Source organism: Podarcis liolepis (assembly GCF_965112155.1).
Source record: "Podarcis liolepis genome assembly, chromosome: 9".
Classification (NCBI taxonomy): Eukaryota; Metazoa; Chordata; class Lepidosauria; order Squamata; family Lacertidae; genus Podarcis; species Podarcis liolepis.
Window position 1 is genome coordinate 3923676 of NC_139564.1, and position 16423 is coordinate 3940098.

Sequence of the window (16423 nt, forward strand, 5' to 3'; positions counted from 1 at the left end):
TTTGCGATCGATGTCCCTACCATCTGCCAAGGCTATGATAAAAACTAGGTTGTGGGACATTGAACACCAAGAACTAACAGTAGCAGCAGAGAAAACATGTTCCCCACTTTATTTTCAACTTTCTTGAGCACATGAAACTAACCACAATTACCTTGAACCTCTGCTTAACCCTCAAGAAAGAAGGGCATTTTCGCTGGCCAGGTTTAATTCAAATCCATCAAACCTCCTTTGGGAAAGCTTCTCAGGCAGGGTGGAAGGAGAAAGAACTTGCCCATGTGAAGACCACCTGGTGGAAACCCTTACAAATATGCTTCTCAATTGTAAACTATATGCTGATTTCTAGATCAAGTCTGTATCCCCAAATGGAAACCAGAGTCACAGGTCATACATTTTCTATTACTGGGGAATGATCAGGAGCTCACCAAGTTAGTGGCGACATATCTCTATTTGTTTTTTTGTGGTCGAAATACGCTGCAGACATCTGATCTCCCTGGAGACCAAGAGATGTGACAATAGACTGCTCTGCCTCCTTTCTTTTAGCAGATGTTTTGAGCCACTGGGGAAGTGGTAATTCTGTATTGATTTGTTTTGGATGTTGTATGTGATGCCAATAAAAGGTTTTACGATACAATACAAGGAGGCATACAAGGCACCATCCGAGCGTCTTAGGGACTCCGGATTTGTGTAGGGTTTAGCCTTTCCTTCTGCCGAAGATATGCCACAAGGCACTGGGTACAGATTGTTCCTTTGGGGTTTCCTCCCATGAAAGTTCAGCCACAAGGCAGTAGAGGTTTAGGGTCAGAGTTTTCCTTCTCCTAGATGGGCTCCCTTCCCAGATTGATGAGCTCCAACTGCCCCCTGACAGGTATCCCCGCAGAAACATGCTTGGAGGCGCATTGCTGCGCCCCCTCAGAATTTTGCGCCCGGGGCCATGTCCCCCCTGTCCCTCCCACTACGCCACTGTAACCAGATGCCTCTTCTGAGAAACCTGCAGGCACAAAAGCATCTCTCCCCTCCCGCTGTTTCCAGCAACTGCCACTCAGAAGCACTGCTGCCTCCAACATGGTAGAAGGATGGTATCCGCAATATACAAAATACTATTCCAAAATCCCACAAACTCCCTAGACGCAATCAAAAAAGAATGGGAGGATGACATAGGCTATGAGATTAACCCCACTCAATGGACCAGAATATGGTCTAAACCCCCCTTTAAATCCATATCAATGAAAAGAAAATAACTCACTCTGAAACTCACCTACAGGTGGTACCTAACACCAATAAAACTAGCACTAATACGCCCAGGAATCGCACCAAAATGCTGGAGAGGGTCACCTCTACAGGCACATACCTCCACATGTGGTGGGAGTGCCCCAAAATCCAACTATTCTGGACAACAACCATACGAGAAATAAGTAAAATAACCAAGCAAGTATTAGAAATCATCCCAGAATTGGCCTTATTAAACATCTTCCAAGACAATAACCCCCCTACTCTCAGCAGCCAGAAGCATCATAGCCAAACACTGGGGAGACCTGTCAGGAGGAAGCATGGACCAATGGTACCAAATAGTATGGGAAACAGCCCTACTAGAAAAATTAACCAATAAACTGAAACTGACACGGGGACAAACAGAAGAAGACGCCTTCACCCCGGTATGGCTCCCCTTTATCACATACACAGCCCAACAGGACAGTGACAATAATCCACCAACAGCATACAAATCATTATGGCTAACCTGATCCAAAACACACACCCATCCCACTCACACATGAAAACAAAGACCATCACAGCCAACCACAAATGAATAACCACACCCTAGGCCAGCCCCAACTTCTCTCACCACCAAAGGAACACAAGTGAATAGCAAAGAACCTGCACAAGCAACACTGACACCAAACCCCACATATAGTAAGTAAAATAGAAACATTGCCACCCGACCCATCTCCCCCCCCCCCCACTCCACCTCTTTCTAAAGCTATGGTTTTCCCAGTAGTGATATATGGAAGTGAGAGCTGGACCATAAAGAAGGCTGATCGCCGAAGAATGGATGCTTTTGAATTCTGGTGCTGGAGGAGACTCTGGAGAGTCCCATGGACTGCAAGAAGATCCAACCTCTCCATTCTGAAGGAAATCAGCCCTGAGTGCTCCCTGGAAGGACAGATCCTGAAGCTGAGGCTCCAAGACTTTGGCCACCTCATGAGAAGAGAAGACTACCTGGAAAAGACCCTGATGTTGGGAAAGATGGAGGGCACAAGGAGAAGGGGACGACAGAGGACGAGATGGTGGGACAGTGTTCTCGAAGCTACCAAGATGAGTTTGACCAAACTGCAGGAGGCAGTGGAAGACAGGAGTGCCTGGCGTGCTCTGGTCCATGGGGTCACGAAGAGTCGGACACAACTAAATGACTAAACCACCTCTTTCCCCCTTTTCTTACTAATGTCTCAACAAATGAAACTGACTTGTAAAAATGTTACATGGGGGGGAAATACGAGAGAGAGACTTTGCAGACACTTTTGTAAATCAAGATAATTTTTAATAATAACTGTGCAGGGCAGAGGAGAGTCATCCTGGATTGTCAGTCTTTTCCTCCATGAATCTGTCTAATCCTCTTTCCAAGTTGGTGGCCATCAGTTGGTGGCCTCTTGTGGGAGCCAGTTCCATAGTCTTAACTACACCGTTGCATGAAGGAGGAAATCCAGAGAGGAATTGGAAAATTTGGAGGCGCCGAGGGGGAGGAGGGGGCGTGGAGTGCCGAGGGTTTTTTTGCGGGTCCCGGCTATTCCTGACAATGCGGTACATGTATGGAAATAAAAAGGAATGTGCAGAGGGGGAGGGAATCTGACAAAAGGGAAAGAGGGGAGCAGCATCAAAAGAGAGAAGGAGAGACAGAGCTTGGAGATTATAAGTCTGGGAAGTGTTTAGTTTGCAGAGGGGAAAATGCTCCGTCTCTCTCTGCCTCTCCTCGCCATCTGTCTGGCAGCCTGGGCCCCCAGCGTGGTGGATGGGGCCCCCCGCAAGGTCGCCCCCACCCTCCTGCAACGGAAGCCCAGCAAGAGCCCCACCGCAGCAAGCCAGGTGACAGCAGCGCTCTCCAGGGCACCTTCCACCTCACCTGTGCCCTCCAGGAGCAAGCAGGTGAGGGGGACAGCCCGCCCGGAGCTCACCTCGCCCGCTAACCTCAGGACCACAGTCACACCTGGCAGACAGGGCAAGGAAGCGCCCTTTGCTACCACCAGCCAAGCCAAGAAGACCACGGTGGCCACGGAGAAGCCGGTTCTTGGGAAGAAAGGTACGGGTATTCATTGCCTCTTTACGCACAGGAAGGGGGTCTTTCTGAAAGGGAGATTGTGGATGCGCAGAGAAGTTTATTGGGTGCAAGGTTTGGAAGAGGGAAAAGTCAGGCGATGGAGCGTTCCACTGCAAGGATTTTGCAAAGACACCGGTGTTTTCTCAAAGTCCAGGGGACGGTTTGGGGGTGCAGAGCTTCCTCTTGGGAGATTTATGTAACTGGTCCGGTCTTTGTTCGTGAGCCGCCCCCACCAAGGAAAATGAAAAGCTGGTTAGAATCCAGCTTTCTGGAATTATCATCACTCTGCCGCAACATCCGGGAGGAGCCCAGAGAACGTGTGAATGGCTGTTTGGGTGTCAGAAAGGGTCCCCCTGGCCGTGTCAGATGATCTCTTTGCAAATGCAAGGGTAGGGTCGTTCGCAGGTTAGGATTTACCTGTGTTGAGCTCCGTGTTGGGAAACAACATCCTAGAACTGTAGAGCTGGGGGGGACGGGACCCCCAAAGGTTCTCTAGTCCAACCCCCCACGAGAATTAATTTCTACGCAAGGTTCAGAGCAGAGATACTAGCTGTACAGCTTGTCACCCAAGTGCCACAGGAGAACACTGGGTTAAAATTAAGAGGCACAGAACCATAGAATTGTAGAGTTGGAAGGAACACAGTGCAGGAATCAAAGAATCCCTGGCAGATGGCCATCTCATCTCTTGTTCAAAACCCTCCAGCGAAGGAGAGTTTGCCACCTTCAGAGGTAGTCTGTCCCACTGTCAAAAGTGTGAAGCAAATGACTGTGTGTGTGTGTGTGTGTGTGCGCGCGCGCGCGCACAGCTGAGATGGCTCAGTAGGTAGAGCAGGAGACTTTGAATCTCAGGGTTGTGGGTTCGAATCCCACGTTGGGCAAAAGATTCCTGCATTGCAGAGGGTTGGACTAGATGTCCCTTCCAACTGTATGATTATCACTCTGTGTGTGTGTGGATTGTCACCTTTCTCCTGTCTCCTGGTGTGCCTTTCTTGTGGTGTGCATTGTGCTTGGGAGAAAGGGGAATGCAGTGACCTCTGGATGTTTTGCCATCCTTAGGGAGCCTCATGCACAAGCTCTGCAGGGCTGAACATCAATCCTGCGAGGGTGAGATGTAGGGAGGCTTACATTGTGCAGCACTAGGCAATCCCATTTACTTATTTATTTTGAGGACGGAACACACTGCCATTTGATGCAAATATTTCCAGTTCGGGTAATGACACACATGACGTAGCAGGCTGTATGTAACAGTATAACTTCTATTTCAAAAAACAATTCAACATATCATGTCACAATATGTAATTCCATAGACCACATTATCATATGAGTGGAACATATTCTGAGTACAGTGGTACCTCGGGTTAAGTACTTAATTCCGTTCTTAACCTGAAACTGTTCTTAACCTGAAGCACCACTTTAGCTAATGGGGCCTCCCGCTGCCACTGCACCGCCACAGCACAATTTCTGTTCTCATCCTGAAGCAAAGTTCTTAACCTGAGGTACTATTTCTGGGTTAGCAGAATCTGTAACCTGAAGCATCTGTAACCTGAAGCGTATGTAACCCAAGGTAGCACTGTAATTAAAGTCCAGCGGACTGATCAGGAGTCTATTCAGTTCTTATATTAGCAATAACCACGATTTGGAATGCTTATATCAGTCTTGTGGTATTCCACCTGTCGATGCTTTTGAGAATTCTAGCGTTCCTTGTAAGTAGGTATCAGATGAAAAACTTGAAAATATGGCACATGCAGAAAATAAGACAAGGATTCCAGGATAATTCCTTGTTTCGCCCAACCGGGCTTCGTCAGCTATGCATACTCTGGATTATACAAACGAACATAATGTAATGTCATTTTATGCAAAACTAAGTAACATAACATAAACATTAAACAATAAATTTACATACCATATTCTTGTGTACTGGAAACATGGAACATAATGGATTCAGTCATCACAATAACTGACCAGAAGTTTCTTTATATAAAGAGTTCCTTACGTGATGAGAGCTTTGCATTGTTACGTTGAGGAATAAGGTCTGTGTCTTGTGATGAAGGGAGCGTGTGTCTTGTTGTGGTGGTCAAAGTGTTGTCTGGATGGTACTTTGCTACCGGGAGGGAACTGCGGTGTGCAAAATGAGTGTCGAGTTTTGCAGACCTTAGTTGGGCATTTTGCAATTCTGGGTCATGTCACGTGCCGTGTGGTTTGCTTTGCAGTGTAACCACACTGGCCTGTGTTGTTTTGCAGCGTCATTCACATACATTTGCGTTCAACCGCTAACCGTTTCAGCGTGTCCTGCTCTTTATGGACCTCTGTGACACTGTTTGCACTTCATTCATCTATATTTACAAGAATATTTACAGACCGCTCTTCCGTGGAAAAAAAGACATGAAGCCATTCCATATATTGAAGAGTTATAAACAAACATTAAATTCACCATTGGGGAAGGATGTCTTCTGAATTGCCTGGAGGAACAGAAGCATTTTCAACAGTGTTTAAAATTGGGCGCAGAAGTTGCCCGCTGAATCTCCAGTGGCAGAGAGTTCCACAGGACTGGGTCAATTGCACCAAAGCCCTTGTTTTTCAGTGTTGTCAAACGAGCCTCACCAATGATGTTCATGTATTGGCATGACCAGCATGCCTTTATGGTGTTACGCAAGGGGTCTCCGTGTTATGTGGGGCACCTTTGCACAAACCGCAGGCGGCTTTGCAGTGTTTTGAGCTGACCTACCTACTGCCCGCTTTGCAATTCCTGGTGCTGCTGGGGGGGGTGTGGCAGGCTGCCAGGCTGCACAGACTGCCAAGAGCTGCAGGCATCCTGGTGCCAGGGGATGCCACCCTTCTGCTGACACTGCATTTGCAAACTTGGCATGAGAACAGAAGGCGAAGCTGCCGCAAGGAGGCTTCTAATGTAGCAGCTGCTACCCTCCACACCTGGAAGCTGCCTTACACTGATCCATTGGCCTATCTAGCCCAATAATGTCTACACTGACTGGCAGTGGTTTTTCAGATAGGAAGATACTGGGCATTGAACCTGGCACCTTCTGCATGCAGAGCAAATGATCTACCACTAACGTACCCTCCAAGTGCCCCCATTTTCCAGGAATTACAGAAGCCATTCCGGTTTCTGACTTGATCCCATGTATATGACCCTAAATATTTTTTTTTCATATGCAAAACAGACATGGGCGTAGCCAGGAGCGGGGGGGGGGGGGCAGCTGCCTTCCACACCTGACCATAAGACGCACCTAGTTTTTAGAGGAGGAAAACAAGAACAAAAATATTCTGAACGAACCAGTGGCTGTATGATTTTTGTGGTTCATGCTGTGGCCACAGACATGATATGTGATTTGACGGTGCGTTTGGGGTAGCCGAATGCAAATGTCCCGAGGATCCATGTGGATCTGTGCTTTGTAACCATGTTTTTGCACCATTGCGGCCCCACGAAACAGTGAATGCGTGATTTTTTGGTGCAGGCAAACCTAGAGAGCATCTTAAAAAGCAGAGACATCACCTTGTCAACAAAGGTCCATATAGTAAAAGCTATTCCCAGTAGTGATGTATGGAAGTGAGAGCTGGACCATCAAGAAGGCTGATCGCCAAAGAATTGATGCTTTTGAATTATGGTGCTGGAGGAGACTCTTGAGAGTCCCATGGACTGCAAGAAGATCCAACCTATCCATTCTGAAGGAAATCAGCCCTGAGCGCTCACTGGAAGGACAGATCCTGAAGCTGAGGCTCCAAGACTTTGGCCACCTCATAAGAAGAGAAGACTCCCTGGAAAAGACCCTGATGTTGGGAAAGATGGAGGGAACAAGGAGAAGGGGACGACAAAGGACGAGATGGTGGGACAGTGATCTCGAAGCTACCAGCGTGAGTCTGACCAAACTGCTGGAGGCAGTGGAAGACAGGAGTGCCTGGCGTGCTCTGGTCCAGGGGGTCACAAAGAGGCGGACACGACTGAACGACTAAACAACAACAAACAACATAGCCATGGACATGCTATGTGATCTGATGGCGAATCTGGGGTGACCCAATGCAAAAATCCTGAGAATCCATGTGGATCCGTGCTTTGTAACCACGTTTTTGCGCCATTGTGGCCCCACGGAACAGTGGGTGCGTGGTTTTTGGGGTAACTAACTGACCAACTGTGTCACAGAAGGGAGCCTGCATTCCTCGAAAGGCTTTCTTCCCTGCCTGAGAGCTGGCTGGCTGGCTGGCTCTCTCCGCTCCAGGCTCCCACGCCACGCCTGGTGCTGCGGATGCAAGCTGGCTTCCTCGCTTCGCTTCGCCTCTCCGAAGGGGGTTGGTTGAAGGAACGCGGCTGGATCTGATGGAGCTGAGCCAGAGAGCTGAGCTTGCACAGAGCAGGCACTGTTTGTGGGGGCCTCCTGCATCCTGTTCCACAGCGTGGGGCTGCAAGGCTGCTGGGGGTGTGGGAGGGAAGGTTTTGCCAAAGTAAGAAAGGAAAGCCTTTTCATTCGCATGCATGCAAGGGGGAAAACTTCCTGCACAGGATTTCAAGGTTCCACACTTACGCAGGAAGAATCAGCTGCAAAAATATATAGTCTATTTATTTTGGGGGGGACGGACACTCCTGGCTTGATGGCAGGACATGGGACAAGGATTGAGGGGTTTTAGTAGACCACAAGCTAAACATGAGTCAGCTGTGTGATGCAGCAGCAAAAAAAGCTAATGGTATTCTAGACAGCATCAACAGAAGTTTAGGGTCCAGATCAAGGGAAGTAATGTTGTTGTTTGTTGTCAAGTCGTTTGGTTGTGTCCGACTCTTTGTGACCCCCTGGACCAGAGCATGCCAGGCACTCCTGTCTTCCACTGCCTCCCGCAGTTTGGTCAAACTCATGTTAGTAGCTTCAAGAACACTGTCCAACCATCTCGTTCTCTGTCGTCCCCATGGGACTCTCAAGAGTCTCCTCCAGTACCATAATTCAAAAGCATCAATTCTTCAGCGCTCAGCCTTCTTTATGGTCCAGCAATAGTCCCACTCTATCCTGCCTTGGTCAGACCCCACCTGGAATACTGTGTCCAGGAGAGCCGCTGCCAGTCAGTGTAGGAAATGCTGAATTACAGGAGTCCTGACTGAAGCCCTGGAAATATGCGAGAGCACCTCCCCTTGCATGCACAAGTTCCCGGGTTCAAGATATGATCACACATTTCTGCTTTCACTGACCTGGTGCCCTCCAGCTGTGTCGAACTACAAAGCTGTTCCAGAGAACCAGACTCATTGCTCAGTTTCTCAGGGTCTTAGTCGGACCACAGGCTTAACATGAGTCCACAGTGTGATGCAGCAACAAAAAAAGCTAATGTTATTCTAGGTTGCATCAACAGAAGTGTAATGTCCAGATCAAGGGAAGGAATAGTCCCGCTCTATTCTGCCTTGCTCAGACCACACCTGGAGTCCTGTGTCCAGTTCTGGGCGCCACAATTTAAGAAGGATATTGACAAGCTGGAAGGTGTGTAAAGGAGGGTGTCAGGGAACTGACATCAGAGGCACGGGAGAAGGAGAGGGTCTCTGATTCTGCAGGCGAAGGTCCCAGCACCAGGGGGAGACTCAGCTGGGAAGAAGGGGAAGGGAATAAGTGTAACACCAGGGATCCAGGAGAGCAACGGGACAGGGAGGTGCAGGGGCTCCAGGACTCTTCGTTGGAAGTTAGTGAGGAGAGCCCAGGCACCCCGCTGCTCACACCCACCCTGCGCAGGAGACTCCCGCGCAGTGAGAGACGGAGACGCTTGGGCGTCAAACAGCTCTTATGTTGGCAGCGCTTTAAGAAATGCCCACAGACAGATTCTACGAGTGACTAAGGGCAGCCACGCTGAGATGGGCTGTGCAGTCCAGAGGGTTTAACCAGGCAAACTAATGCTCAAACGGAGCAGGATTACGCACAAGTAACTCCCAACCACTACAGAGGGCAACCAAGATGATCAAGGGTCTGGAAACCAAGCCTTAGGAGGAATAATTGAGGGAGTTGGGGATGTTTAGCCTGGAATAGACGAGACTGGGAGGCGTTAGGAGAAGCATCTTCAAATATCTGAAGAGCTGTCACATGGAAGAGGGAACAAGCTTATTTCCTCCTTCTCCAGAGGGTGGGATTCAAACAAATGGCTACCACTGTATATGAAGCCCTTAACAACCTAGGGCCAGTTTACCTGTGTGATTGCTGTGCCCAGCATGTGCCCAAAGTGCCATTCCAATCTCCAAAAGGTGGCACTTCCTACCATTCCACATTGGCAAGAATTCGATACTTTAAAGTGTGGCAGCACCTACACCTGGGAACTCCCTGCCACTTGATATCAGGCAGGTACCTTCACTGTATTCTTTTTGGTGCCTGCTAAAGACATCCTTGCTTTGGCAAACCAGTCCAGATGTTTAAAAAGTCGGTGTGAGTTTTAAACTCTTTTTAGCCCGTTGTTATTTCAACTTAAATTGCTGCTCTTATTTTTCTTCTTATTGATAATGTCGTTTTATCTTTCTTTCTTTTTGTAAACTGTTCTAACAGATGGTTTCTGTCTTTTTTCTTCTTTTTCTACAATGAAGCGGTGCATAAATATTTTGAAATAATAATAATAATAATAATAAATAAATAAATAAATAAATAAATAAATAAATATTATCTATACCACGCCCTTCCTGGTTTAAAAACTGGGCTCAGGGCAGCTAACAGCAAATATAAAACATTGATTAAAATGCGACTTAAAAACAGCATAAAACAGCAACTAAACAAACAGTCTTTTTCCAGTTGTGAAGAAGGTTGTGAAGAAGAAGGTCGTGAAGAAGAAAGTCAAACTTTCCCCCCAGGAAAGAGCTGCCAAAGAAGCCTCAGGTAAGCCATCTGCCATGGATGCTTGAGTTGGGATTCCTGTATTGCAGGGGGTTAGACTAGATTGTTAGCGGAGAAAACTGAGGGCTCCATTGGACAAAAAACAAGGACACCAGCCAGGAATACCAGAGCAAAACAGCAGCCAGTAGGCTTGGCCTTTATTGAAGACTGTCGCGACAGGACTCCCACCTGCCACCAGGTGGAACAAGATGGAAGCCCCCAACAAAAGAGCCCTCAAACTTTTATTAGCTGCTAATCCCCATGTTACACCCCCCCCCCAAACTACATCATGGTTACATCATGAAAGGGGAGGTCTGGTGGCAGGAATCTGAGCAACCTGGACCCTGCCCCATGGTTCCCCTTGCCCGCCACCAAACACCCATCAAGTGTAACAAAAGAGATATTTACATTTCCCTGTTTCCCAGCCAAGTTAATCACATCCTTTTGTCTTCATCTGGGTTTGTTATTTCTGGAATGGCTACCTGTCTGGCACTCAGGTATCAGGATGCCAGGGATTATCACTCAGGCAGAGGGGCTGCTGAGGAGCTGAGCTCACATGTCTATATGAATTTCTGAAGTTTTCCCTGTGAGCCAGTACATAGATACATCTATCGGTGAATTGTTACATTTGGTATCATGCAGCAAAGGCCCTTTGAATAGATAGGAAGAAACTGTGATAAAGTGTTTTGTGAGGACAAATCACAAAAGTCACAAAAGTGATTGTGCATGATATATGGGCTGCATGTGCATGATATCTGCTGGAGGGGCAAACACCCACCCCCCCAACCTGTACATAAATTCCTGCAACATAGTTTCTAGCCCTTTTTCCAGAGCAGCCACAAGGCCAACGGCTGCGGCTTGTTGGTGGAGCCCAGAACCTCACACAACACAAATCTTGCGCATATAGGTCAGGCAAACAGACTCCCACCTGAACACACGCAACACACATCCATAGAAAACAGCAGCCGTCCCTTTAAGGCACTCTGGCAAGTGCATTCGCCCTGACTTTAAAACTTCTTACATAAAGATGGCTTTGGATTTCCTAAGTTTTAGAGGCCGGCCGGCTCAGCCTCCCTCCAGTTATCCTTGGAAAGCCACCTCTGTTATTCTTTGCCTCGGGGAGGTTTGGAGGCTTCGTTTGGCATTGAGAGCTCATGTGTGTTTGGCCGTGCCAGATGAAACACTGACAGGGAATGCACCCTCCCTGCTCCCTGGCATCGCCTCTGTAGATGTGCACATGCCAAGTTGGCCAGGAAAGGGGAAGGGTTCTTGTTGAGCTTGGAGCAAAGAGAAAAGGGACCATTCACACAATCACAAGACACCCATGTCAGGGTAGAAATTTGTTGTTGTTCTTTAGTCGTTTAGTCGTGTCCGACTCTTCGTGACCCCATGGACCAGAGCACGCCAGGCACTCCTGTCTTCCACTGCCTCCCGCAGTTTGGTCATGCTGGTAGCTTCGAGAACACTGTCCCACCATCTCGTCCTCTGTCGTCCCCTTCTCCTTGTGCCCTCCATCTTTCCCAACATCAGGGTCTCTTCCAGGGAGTCTTCTCTTCTCATGAGGTGGGTAAAGTCTTGGAGCCTCACCTTCAGGATCTGTCCTTCCAGTGAGCACTCAGGGCTGATTTCCTTCAGAATGGATCGGTTTGATCTTCTTGCAGTCCATGGGACTCTCAAGAGCCTCCTCCAGCACCAGAATTCAAAAGCATCAATTCTTTGGCGATCAGCCTTCTTGATGGTCCAGCTCTCACTTCCATACATCACTACTGGGAAAACCATAGCTTTAACTATACAGTGGTACCTCAGGTTAATTACTTAATTCGTTCCGGAGGTCTGTACTTAACCTGAAACTGTTGTTAACCTGAAGCACCACTTTAGCTAATGGGGCCTCCTGCTGCTGCCACGCCGGAGCCCGATTTCTGTTCTCATCCTGCCATCCTGAAGCAAAGTTCTTAACCTGAAGCACTATTTCTGGGTTAGTGGAGTCTGTAACCTGAAGCGTATGTAACCTGAGGTACCACTGTACGGACCTTTGTTGGCAAGGTGATGTCTCTCCTTTTTAAGACATCACCTTGCCAACAAAGGTGTTAACAAATAGTTAAAGCTATGGTTTTCCCAGTAGTGATGTATGGAAGTGAGAGCTGGACAATAATTAGGCCCCCGAAACAGACTTTGGATATGCCTGCTGCAGAGGAATATTTGAAGTCACTGGAAGAGTCAAAATAGCTTCAGGATTGCTCTCCTTTACTATTTCAGACACGTGGTTTATATACCTAGGTATGTGTTTGCCTTGTAACTTTATGAACATATGATTTATATATATGAGACCTTAGAATTCCTATAGCAGATGCGGGGACAGATGGACGACAAGGCTCCTGCGCCTTTAAGAGTTGCGCAACACCCAGAGCTGTGCATGGCTTTGCCCAAGGAACATCTGCTCATGTGACTGGGCTGCTCAGGGTGCAGGATTCCTTGCCAGCTGGAAAGGTCAGCTGACTGCACAATTGGCTCCGAGCGCAGACTGTGCGGCAGAATTTGGATTTCATTTTATCGGTGTCAGAGGCAGACTGGGAATGGGGGAGGAGAGAGGGGTACGTGAACCTATTTCCCCTCCGGTTTTGGCATTTGGAAGAGTTTCAGAAAAGGGGGAAAGTTTCAGCGTTTTGAGGCTTTTCAGTTTGGAGAAAACACAAGTGAGAGGTGAAATAGAATAATAATAAAAGTTAGTATAGCTTTTAAAAGTGCCATGTGAGCGAGATGAATAAACACCCAGCAATAAAAGATAATGGGAGAGGATTTACCCCAGCAAATTATTTGTCAAAATTACAAATACCTAAATACAGATGGTCATTTGCCCTCGCTAGATTCAACGTGCTGCTATCTGCCTTATTGCAGGGCAGATTTGAGGCTAAACCATATGCGGAATGAGTCTGCCCCCGAGGCTTGATGGAGGTAGAAACTGTCTCTCATGCCTTGTTACGCTGCCGTTTCTATGGGGATATACGCTTGGTATTTATTATCCCTGATATGCAAAAATCTCCAAATGAATCCGAATTTCAGTGTCTGAAATCCCTGGTAGAGAACAAGGATCCTGAGATCACAGGTCAACGACTAAACAACTACAACAATCCCTCAACAACTTCAGTCCTTAAAAAAGCTCAACAACTTTGGTGTAAAATCATTTTAAAAAGTTCAACGACTGCAATCCTAAAAACAGGTTAATAACTTTCATCAGCCTTTTGGTCTGCCCTCACGGCCCTTCACTTCATCACATCTGGCCCTCTTTAAAAAAAGTTTGGACACCACTGCAAATGGGGAGGCAAATGGGGAAAGCCTTCCCATTGTCTTTTTGCTCACAAATCCTGCCTCAAGGGTGTATTTGTGTGAGTATTTAGCATCTTGGCCACACTGCCCAGGTACTGCAATCAGTGGCCATTATCAGGTATCCTGGCAGGCAGGATTTCTGTTCTAGACCTCCTCCTTCTGTGATGTATGTATGATGTTTTGAGGGGGTGGTCTTGGGCTACAGGGTGGGCAGTTTCAAAAGTCTATATAAGGGCTTGCACACCATTGTTTGGGGTTCCTCTCCTCCCTCCCTGAGTGGGGTGAGCTGGGGACCCTGTTGCAACAGTCTAATAAAGATCAGGCTTCCTAGCTGCTTTGCTTCTCAATATTCTCTGGTTGGCCTCTGTTATTTTCTCCTACCGATAGGGAACCCACTTAAGGACTCTATACAGGCTCTTGGATAACCCATAAGGGAAAAGGAGAGGTTTTTTTCTATAACACATCCATGCACACTCACACCCCAAATCCTGGCCCCCACATGCCTCTTGATTGCTTCAGTCTGCTTGTTCTGCACAATAATCTCCTGGCTGCTGTGGAGAAGCACAAGGAGGGGGGAGAGACCCATTTTCAAAGCGTGCGGTCAGACTTCTCACCAGCTTAAGCCTAGGCTGTGCTCTGGTGCTTTTGACTCATCCAAGAGACTCGTAGAAGAAACAGCAGTGCGGTTTCGGCGGCCCCTTACAATTGCAGGCTCCCACAGAGACAGGCAGGAGCAAACCCCTCTGCTCAATTTCTTTCGCATGGGCTTGGATTTCAACTTATTTCTCTTCCCCGTGGTGAGACATCCTCTGTACCAATTGCAGACACTGGCTTGTGAGCACTCCAATTGGAGAACGGCCTTTACCAAAGGTGTCATGGGTTTTGAAGACACTCGAACTCAGGACGAAAGGGAGAAACGTGCCAAGAGGAAGGCACGCTTGACAAATCCTCACTGTGATCAACTCCCTCTTGGAAACCAATGTCCCCAGTGTGGAAGGACGTGTGTATCCAGAATTGACCTCCACAGTCACCTACGGACTCACTGTTAAGACCATGTTTATGGAAGACAATCTAGATAGATAGATAGATAGATAGATAGATAGATAGATAGATAGATAGATAGATCGATAGATAGACAGACACACATATATAATTTTATTAGTTTTTTAACATATCATTTTCAACAGTAATTAAACATACTTTTACATCTTATTCAATTTTTTTGACTTCCATCAGTCCTGTCTGAAAATTTTCCACTCTAATCTCTTAGTATGCATTTCTTGTTTTCCCTATTACATTTCAAACTCATAACCAATATCTCTGCTTTGTAACACTTTGTATATTTCTCCTTACAAAACTTCTTGTAGTCCAACTAGCGTAATTTGTTGATTACAGTTGCTCTTCAAATAATTCATTTACTTCTTCCAATCTTCTGTAAATCTCTGGTCCCGCAGGTTTCAAATCTTTCCTGTCATTTTGTCCAATTCTGCGTAGCCCAATAATTTTGTCTGCCATTCTTCTTTTGTTGGAATTTCTTCTTGCTTCCATTTCTGGTCTAACAATACTCTATGGAAGACAGTCTTACTCGGCTATGAGTGATCGCCAAAGAAGAAGAAGACGACACACCAAACATTTATAGCACATCAATGCCCTCCCGCAAAGAATCCTGGGAACTGTGGAGAACCCTTCACAGAGTTACCATTCCTAGTACCACCAACAGACCACTGTTCCCAAGATATGTTTGGCATCTAGCAGGCACCAGCAAAGGGGCACCAGTCATTGGGGGAAAATCCTCATATCTCGAGAATTTTGTTGATTCCACCCCCCTCTCTTTGTCTCCCATCTCACTCTCCTCCTCCTCTTTCTTTCCCATTTCTAACCAGAATGCCCCCCACTGGGCCTCGAGTCTCTGAGGGTGAAAGACTTCCAGCTCCGGGCTTCTAGCTACAAGCGAATGGGCCTCGGACCCCATCGTGGGAGACTCAACATACAGGTGAACACACACAGCTTGCAGTGCCCTCACCCACCAACAGGAGGAGCAGTTGGGGAAGATCAAGGTGGGCTGGGTGCAGGACTCTGGCTTGTGACATCACTGATCGCAGGAGGGCAGAGTTGCTCTTGTGTTTGGGACAGGGGTGTAGCATGGGCCCGGGCGCACAATTTTTGAGCGGGCACAAACCAGGTGCCCACACACACCTGGTGCTCCTTCCCACCCACCAAGGGCCGTGTCGGCCAGCCGGGCTTCCTCTTGTGCAGGCAGGCAGGAAAAATAGAATAGAATAGAACAGAATTTATTATTTATACCCCACCCATCTGGCTGGGTTTCCCCAGCCACTCTGGGCAGCTTCCAACAAAGTATTAAAATACAGTAGTCTGTTAAACATTAAAAGCTTCCCTAAACAGGGCTGCCTTCAGATGTCTTCTAAAAATCTGGTAGTTGTTCTTCTCTTTGACATCTGGTGGGAGGGCATTCCACAGGGTGGGTGCCACTACCAAGAAGGCCCTCTGCCTGGTTCCCTGTAACTTGGCTTCTCGCAGCGAGGGAACCGCCAGAAGGCCCTCGGCGCTGGACCTCAGTGTCTGGGCAGAATGATGGGGGTGGAGACGCTCCTTCAGGTCTACTGAGCCGAGGCCGTTTAGGGCTTTCAAGGTCAGCACCAACATTTTGAATTGTGCTCAGAACTGTACTGGGAGCCAATGTAGGTCTTTCAAGACTTGGTGTTATGTGGTCTCGGCGGCCGCTCCCAGTCACCAGTCTAGCTGCTGCATTCTGGATTAGTTGTAGTTTCCGGGTCACCTTCAAAGGTAGCCTCATGTAGAGTGCATTGCAGTAGTCCAAGTGGGAGACAACCAGAGCATGCACCACTCTGGCGAGACAGTCTGTGGCCAGGTAGGGTTTCAGCCTGTGTACCAAATGGAGCTGGTAAACAGCTGCCCTGGACACAGAATTAACCTGCGC

General features: G+C 47.7%; 1 protein-coding gene across 2 annotated transcripts in view; it reads left to right on the forward strand.

The window, feature by feature from the left end:
* Positions 1-2831: 2831 nt before the first annotated feature.
* Positions 2832-16423, forward strand: part of CPXM1 (carboxypeptidase X, M14 family member 1) — a 33876-nt gene continuing 20284 nt past the window's right edge. For both annotated transcript variants that reach the window (XR_014515542.1, XM_083458705.1), the window contains exons 1-3: positions 2832-3289; positions 10060-10143; positions 15348-15457. Coding sequence is in view for 1 of the 2 variants with exons in the window: in XM_083458705.1 (XP_083314831.1) it covers positions 2938-3289; positions 10060-10143; positions 15348-15457 (546 nt within the window). In the remaining variant the exon portion in view is untranslated. The remainder of the gene's footprint in view (positions 3290-10059; positions 10144-15347; positions 15458-16423) is intronic.